This window comes from Didymella exigua, assembly GCF_010094145.1.
Source record: "Didymella exigua CBS 183.55 unplaced genomic scaffold M421scaffold_32, whole genome shotgun sequence".
NCBI classification, from domain to species: domain Eukaryota; kingdom Fungi; phylum Ascomycota; class Dothideomycetes; order Pleosporales; family Didymellaceae; genus Didymella; species Didymella exigua.
The window spans coordinates 269217-277827 of record NW_022984806.1 but is presented as its reverse complement, the minus strand read 5'-3'; the positions used below and the strand labels follow the sequence as shown (position 1 = coordinate 277827).

Genomic DNA, 8611 nt, shown 5'->3' with positions numbered 1-8611 from the left:
AAAGTTAACTTCTACCTCTGCCTATATTCTAAACTAAGCTTAAGGATTACCCTATAGGTAAACTCTTTTAAGAAGCTAAGCAAGAGCACCTTACAAGCTACTAAGAAATAAAATTATAGTTAGAAGTACTACTTTAGAAAATTAGACTAACAGGACAACAGATCCTTAACTATATGTAGGTATATACCTATAAGCTTAATAGACATTATTAACTGCTAAAGTGTAAGGCGCAACTAGTAGTTAGAGGCAATTAACAACGCAATATTACATCACAAGACACCTACGCAGCCACACTTACCAGCCAATCCTTTCAAACAATAATAGCTATAGCAGCTTACTATAACATGGAGCTTAAACAATACGACGTTACTAACGCGTTTATTCATGCTACAATAGACAGAGAGGTCTACATAAGAATGCCACGAGGCTATTAGAAGCCTGGCACAATACTGCAAGTAAACAAGGAACTTTACAGGCTGCGCATCTCTCCCCTCCTCTAGCAGAAGAACTTCACTGCAACACTAAAAGCACTAGGTTTCTAGACTGTGCCTCACAAACCCTGCTGTCTAACTAAGGGCAGTATTATTATCTTCTTTTATATTAACAATATTATCCTTACATATAATAAATTAAAAGAGCAAGAGGCAATACAGACAATTAGCCACGTACAGAGCAAGTACACCTGCATAGGAGGGCATAACCTACAGTGGTTCCTTAGCATAGAGATTATACAAGACTAAGCAAGCAAGAAAATCTACCTATCTTAGGCAGCGTACTTAGACAAAATTAGTTGCCTTGCTAAGAACACAACTATACGACATAACACTCTAATAGCAATAATTGAACTACAGCCAAGGAGTGGACTAGCAGCGCCAGCAGAAATCAACAAGTATCAACGCAAAATTGGATCACTGCTGTTCGCTGCGGTCACCACGCGACCTGACATTGCGTTCGCCACATCAAGGCTTGCCAGGTTCCTCACCAATCCAGGCATCAGCCACCAAGATGCTGCGGACTGGGTCCTTCTATATCTACTTAACACTAAACAGCGATCACTGCAGCTTAGAGGAGGCATTGGCCTCCAGGTAGCAAGTGACGTGTCCTTCGCTGACAACACTATAGATAGAAAGAGCTCCTAAGGCTACGCAATTAAACTCTTTAGTGGCCTTATTGCATAGAAAGCAAACAAGTAGGACACAGTAATAACATTAATAACTAAGGCTAAGCTTCTTACTCTTACCTAGGTTGCAAAAGAAGCACTTTTTATCTTAAGGCTCTTGCGCAAACTACACATTAATATAGGCGCACACGCTATTATAATATAATGTAACAACAAACAAATAATTTAACTAGTTACTAAGGAAGTGTTACAACTACATACTAAACTTTAGTATATAGATATCTACAACTACTGGCTCTAACAGGAGGTGGCTACTAGAAAGATTATTATAGAACACGTCTAGTCTGCAAGCATAATAGTAGACAGACTTACAAAGGTACTCCTAGTAAACAAGTAGGAAGGTTTCCTCTAGCAACTTAGTCTAGTAAACAGGGAGTTAATAGAAGTGCTAAACAGCGTGCCTCTAGACAGGATTTAAGAACAAATTAAGGACCTTACACACGCATAAATAGTTAGCTTAAAGAGTTTCTAAGCTAAAGGGGGTGTGTTAGATAAGAGTAAGTGGCGAGAGGTCAGATCTGCGCAATCGAGCAGGGACCTGTCGTGCAGCCAATCAGCAGTTGCTAGGTCGATTAAGCGAGACCTGGCAACTCCTGATTGGCCCGCACACCGGCGGCCGCGAACAGCGCTAATTCCCCCCCACTTCAATCCTGTAGCAACCAGCACGATGCCAAAGCAGAAACACCATCGCCACGATTGTCAATAAATCATCATACCACCTAGATCTTGTTAAGCACATACTCTGGCTAACAGTACGAGCATCTGACAAGTCTATGCAGATGCGCAGATTGCTATTTAACTTGCGAACACACAGGATAGGAGAGGTAAATAGGCTGCTACTGCTTTTAATCTAGCCTTGCTTAAGGTAGTCCTGCACATATTGCTTAGTTGCTTCTAGTCCCTCTAGGTTTTGCTTATATAGAGGACTAAAGTTGTTTAGAAGGGGTTTAGTTAATATAATCTTGTAGTTGTAGGGTTAGTGCTTAGGGAGTTCCTTAGTGGCTGTTTTACTAAACACATCCTAATATAGGTTGTAACAAGCTAGAAGTTGTGTGTTAACAAGCACAGCATTCTTAGGGTTGTCCTCTAGTTTCTTGTCTATAATTAGTTAGTTTATTTTATACAAACTAGTTATAAAGAATTTATTTTCTTTTCTTTTTATATTAAAATAGAATATATTTATAGAAATAAGAGCAATAGAAGGCAAAGGGGAAGGATTTAGTAGGGTTTTAAGAGTTAGTTACTGCACGTCTAGAGGTAAACTTAGAATTGCAGGAGGTGTAAACTTCTAACTTTTTAGCGCGTAGAGTAATCCTCTAATTTAATAGATAACTAGTGTGCTGTAGCTTCTCTAATACTTATCCTGTTCCTATAAGTTATTGTGTTGTTAAATATTAAGAGTAATATATTGTAATAACGTACCTCACGGGTTCGTGCACCACACAGGTTCGTGCACCACTTTTGCCAAGCCCCCACCAACTCTACCTCTATACGTGATGCCTCAACAACAACACTAGATAGAGCCTTCTAATGAGCGTCAGATACAGACTGCCCTTCAAGCTCTTAAACAAGACGCGACACTCTCCTTGCGACGCGCTGCAGCTATCTACAAAGTCACTTATACAACACTAAGCCGCCGACGCGCAGGACAGACTCCACAAGCAGATCGCTGGCCTAAATCAAGGAATCTGACAAAGACTGAGGAGGGCGTAGTTGTTGAGCATATACTTGACCTCATCTCGCGCGGATTCCCCCCCAGGCTCGCAGCTGTAGCTGATATGGCCAATTCCTTACGCGCAGAGCGCAATCTAGGCCAGGTTGGCTTAAACTGGCCCAGTACGTGGGTTATGCACCGCCCTAAGTTCACAATAAAGTTTAATCGCAAGTACGATTACAAGAGAGCACTCTGCGAGGATCCTAAGGTTATCTAGGGCTAGTTTCGCCTAGTAGCTAACATAAAAGCTAAGTACAGTATCCAGGATAAAGACACGTATAACTTTGACAAGTCAGGCTTCATGATAGGCTAGATATTGACTAGGGCAGTTGTTACAGCTTTAGAGAGACGAGGAAGGCTAAAGGTAATACAGCAAGGCAATAGGGAGTGGACAACAGTCATCTAGGGCATCAACGCAACAGGGTGGGCTATTCCACCCTTCATCATCTTCAAGGGCCGCTATCACCTCTCTGCCTGGTACAAGGAGGAGAATCTGCCTCAGGACTGGGTTATTGCAGTCTCTGAGAACGGCTGGACGACAAATAAGCTTAGGCTGCAGTGGTTAAAGCACTTTGATGAGTATACAAAGAGGAGGGTTATAGGCGCTTATTGGCTCCTCATTATTAACGGCCATGAGAGCCACGACTCGCTCGATTTCTAGCAGTACTGCAAGGAGAACAAGATTATCACTATCTGCATGCCTCCGCACTCATCGCACCTCCTGCAGCCTCTTGATGTAGGATGTTTTGCCCCTTTAAAGAAGGCGTACGGGCACCAAGCCAAAGATCTCATGCGTAACTAGATTACCCACATCATAAAACTTAAGTTCCTACCATGCTTTATACGCGCCTATAATGCAGCAATTACTTCTAGTAATATCTAAGGAGGGTTTTAAGGCGCTAGATTAGTCCTATTTAACCTAGAACAGGTTATAACAGCCCTTAACGTCTAGTTGCGTACTCTATTACTACTACTGCCTATTAACACTAAGTCCTAGCAGTTGCAAACCCTAAGTAATACCCTTAAACTAGGGTCGCAATTAACGCTTGTTAAGGAAAGGATTCAGAAGCATATAGATAGCTTACTAACGTCTATGGTGGAGGCCTTTGAGAAGGTCTTAAAGGGGGCAGCGATTATCGCGCACAAGCTAGTGTTGGCGCAAAAGGAGATCGCAGAGCTTCGAGCGGCAAATGAGGCTGCTACGCGACGTAGATCGCATAAAAGAAAGCGGGTTTAGGCAGAAGGGACCTTAATAGTTAAGGATGGAGCTCGTCTAACTGCTCTAAAGGAGTTTGGGGCGCGTAGTGATGGGAAGAAGGCAAAGAAGCAGGTACGCGCTGAAGGAGGTGAGCCAACTCAAAGGCGCTGCAGACAGTGCAATCAGACTGGGCATAACGCGCGTACGTGTAAGCAAGCAGTAGAAGTAGACTCTGAATAATATCTCGTGTTATATTGCTCTATACAGGGCCAAAGTGGGCTGTTTTGCGCCAGAATGGGGTGGTTTTGGTGGGGGCTTGGCAAAAGTGGTGCACGAACCTGTGTGGTGCACGAACCCGTGAGGTACGTTACAATGTTTTAATAGAGGGATATAAGTATTAGCAGAGCAGGGTTATAAATAGCTAGGTACTAGTTAGGCTAAATAAGTTAAGAATGCTCTAAATCTAGCTAGAGCTTAAATCTTCTTAGCTACTAGATTCTAATAATACAGTCTTGTAAACCTAAGTCTATAATTACAAAGGGACAGTTATGTATCTTTCTACTATCTATAATTTTGTAGAGTTAGATATACTGTGTAACTAGGGTTAAAATCTAGTCCTTAAAACCTTTTACTAAAATCTTAAAGGGTAGCTTTTAGATAGGAATCTAAAGAGCTAAAGAAATTAAAGAAGTAATTTTAGAGTTAAGAAAAAGGTGTCCTTAAGCTCTAGTATTAATTAATAAGTTAATGTAGACACTAAGGCCTTTTAAGTATAAAATAGACTTAATAAGGAAATATAAACTACTAAATAAATAAGATAAATTAAGATTAGATAAGTTATAATAGTTTAGGCCTAGGAAGGGAACTCCTCCTAGGCTTCTTTATTTCCTATCTAATTGTAGTTATTAGTGTTGTAGTTATGTGTTTTAGAGGCGTCTACAAGGTCCTTATTACTAGCTAACTTAATCTTGCGTACGCGTAGGACTGGGCAGTTATTAGCGTAGTGTCCTGGCTTACTACAGTTATAGCAGTTACTAGGTGTTAGTGTTAGTGTGGATTCCTTAACAGGTCTAGGGGTCTTAGAGAAGGCCCTTAGAGCGGGTACGGATGGTGCTCTGCTTGGCTGACGTTGATACAATGACAAAGCATTGTAATCTCTAGAAGGTGTGCCCTTTTTAGTAGTGTCTAAAGCAAAACAATTTCAGCTCTGCGTTAGAGGGGCACTAGAATGTCTAAATATTCCTGTAGGGTCAGGTTAGTTGCTCTACTCTATATTAAACGCAGTTAAGTGCTCTACTATAAGTTTAAACAAATTGTTCTACTACCTCTTAAAACCTAGGTTAGGCACACAAAGTCCTAAGGTAACCTTAGTCCACAGGTAGTAGAACCACTCTGTTCTAGGTACTTGTCCACGTATAGCTGCACTAAGAAAATAAGCTTTAAACGCAGGGAATAATTTGTTCTTGTCTATAGTAAGCTAGTTAAATACAGCTCTACTCTTAGCCTTCTTATTTCCTGTGATAAAATAGGACTTAAGAAGGGCAATTATCTCTTCAGCGTCCTAAAATAACTCTAAAGGACTATTAGCTAGATACTAAGGCTCTAGATATTCTTTGGCTAGGCCTGTTGTGTGTCCCTATACTAAGGCTATTTAAGCGCGCTTGCTCTAATAGTAATCTGCGTTAATTTCTAATTAGTCTTATATAGAGACCTGCTATTATTTAAAGGTTAGACTAGTTCTATTATTAAGATTATTAATCTTTAGGGTATGTTTAGAAAGTTTCTGCCTAATATTGTAGTCTAGGGGTGTCTTAGACTAGAACTATAATAGCTGTTAAGATATTATTAGGATTAATTTAGTAGTTAGTAGTAGGTTATCTAATAGTTATTAGGAAGCCCTTAGTTAGGAGATTTTAGCACAAAGTCTTGTAACTTCTTTTACTAGGTCTATCTTATCTAAGTCTAAATCTACTTCTTAATTACTTTTAGCTGTATTCTTTGCTACTAAGGTTTAATTAGGGGGTAGTTTAGAGGCCTTATTAGCTGTGCTCTAAACTTAGGCTAATCTTCTTATAGGTTCCTTAGAACTAGGGGTGTTGCTGCCTAACATTAGTATTATCTCTAATTTAGGTGGGTTGTTAGTAGTCTCCTAGTCTCTACCTTAGCGCTATCTAACGCGTCTTTTCTAAAGTAATCTAGACATAATTGTCTTAGAAGTTCTAAACCTAAAGGCTTTAGTTGTTAGGAGATCTCTAGTATCCTAACTATAGCTAAATACTAGATGTAACAGTGTGTAGTGAATTAACTCTAATCCTACTAGGTTCTTAGGTGTAATCTAAAATAAACAAGTTGCAATATTATTTAGAGGCCGTCACTGGCTAGGACGAGTTTTTCTGTATAATGTAACGACGCAGGCAAGAAGAGAGATATCTAGAATAGGTGTGAATCTGCTATAAGGCATATGGGAGTGCTAGGATGATAAGAACACTAGGATATATTCTCTACACCTATAGGTCTTGTACAAAAGGATACAGAAAAACTACTCTATAATGCTACAGTTCCTTGCTCCTTATATATAAGGGTTTAGTGGCAGTTTGGTGTGAGCTTATGCCATGCGACAAGGGCCATGGTCATGAGTTGCTAGAACCGTATCCTAGTGGTATCGGGTCACTATTCGTAGAGCGTTGTTACAAACAGCATGTAGGAGTCTAAGACACTAAGCAACACCCTAGAATTTAGGTCTTAATTAAAGCTAATTTAAGAGAGGATCTAGAGACATGCTAATAGCTTACTAATATTAATAGTTAACGCCCTTAATTAGCTTACTAAAGGCGCAGAGCTAATAGTGTATTTACTAGTTTTAGTGTGTAACTAGGTTGCTAACCTTTAGGTAGCTAATAAGGCTGCCACACACTATAAATTACATAAAAGAAAGTAAGTATAGCAAGATAGGGTATTAACCTTTGCTAAGGGAGTGCAGCTTACTACTCTAAAGGAGTTTAAGGCTTGTAGTAATAGGAAGAAGGCAAAGAAGAGAGGAGGTGCTAATAGCAGCACTTAGTTATTAAGACACTGTAGCATGTGTGGCAAGGCAGGGCATAACAGGACAACGTGTAAGAAAGATGCGCAAAGTACTAAAGATTATTGTAGTATACTGTGTAGTACATAATATTGTTGTTGTGTGCTGTAATGTTGTAAAGTAGTTGTAGTGTTGGTGCAGTCTTGGCAAAAGTGAGCCACTCGCTTGTGTGAGCCACTCGCTTGTGGAGTATGTTAGTTATAGTTGCAGTAACTTGTGTTAGTTATGCTAAGAGAAAATGGCTGGTTCGGTGATATGGCTGGCTCAGTGATAATCTACGTTAAGCGTATCCCTACTAGTTAAGGAGCTAGAAGCAAAAACAAAAAAAAGCCTACCCTACCCATCCACCAGCCTAGCTCTGACCACTAAAACAAGTAAACCAAAAGGTATCATGGCTCACACTGATGGTGAGCACGTGCTGGAACAGTACTGATATCGTAAGACACAGGTCAGAGGGAGCTTTGCTACATGCCTTGGCGTCATGGGTCAGAGGTGGCTTTGCCACATGCCCAGCCTGACAGTTATTGTTGCGGTATGAAGAGCAAAATGCATATATTGAGTGTGTTGTTCTGTGTTTTTTTTTTATGTTCTCCAAGGCTCGCTGTGGGTAGGCTGGCGGATGGGTAGGGTATGCTTTTTTACGTTTTGGCTTATAGCTTCTTAACTAGCAGAGATACGCTTACATAATCTATTATTTAATAGAAGTGCCTAGTATTGCGCCTTCTAATAAAAAAAGAATTAGCTAATTCTGCCTAGTATTAGCTAAGTTATTAACACTACCTAGCAAAGTATACCTATTAATAGGTATGCTTGCTAGGTACCCCCCCTTTTTTAACATTTTCTAGCCTCTAGCTTGTGCAGTTTAATAGTTATAACAAAACCTTCTACTATAAAAATGTAGAGGTAGTTTTTCTCTTTCTTTTCAGCCCTAGTTTGCTAGAATCCATGTATTATTGATAAGGTTTTGGGGGGTACCCACGAAGGACGTTGGAGTATACCCATTCCGCCAGCCTAGCTGTGGGGTTTGTTTTGATGACGTCTTTGTAACGCAGCCAAGGTAAGAGGTGCTCAACAACATGAGGAAGTAACACCAGACCACCGCCAAGAACACGTGATCCGCTTCTCCTCTCAACCGTTACAGTTATACTTGCAATTGAACCTAACTTAGAGCTTAGGGCGGCGCTCAATAAACGTACTAGGCTAGTTTATGCTAACATAATCTATATTACGCCTATTGCGCAAAGAATTGGCTATATTAGTCACACAGCAGCTAGCTAAGGGGGAAATTATCTTGCTGCTAGGTTAAGTAACGTACTCTATCACCGAGCCGGTCATATCACCAAACTGGTCACTTAAAATCCCACCAAAAAACACAGAAACCATACCCCTGCATCTTAATAACTACTTAATAGAATCTTCTAAAAACTTCAGAATAGAGCT

General features: G+C 40.2%; 1 protein-coding gene across 1 annotated transcript; it reads right to left on the bottom strand.

The window, feature by feature from the left end:
• Positions 1-3252: 3252 nt before the first annotated feature.
• M421DRAFT_70733 (uncharacterized protein) lies at positions 3253-3603 on the bottom strand (the record flags this gene model as incomplete). Its single annotated transcript, XM_033596731.1, has 2 exons — positions 3253-3360; positions 3466-3603. Coding segments are annotated over 2 exons (246 nt in total), but the record flags the coding sequence as incomplete, so codon positions are not given.
• Between the last annotated feature and the right edge of the window lie 5008 nt (positions 3604-8611).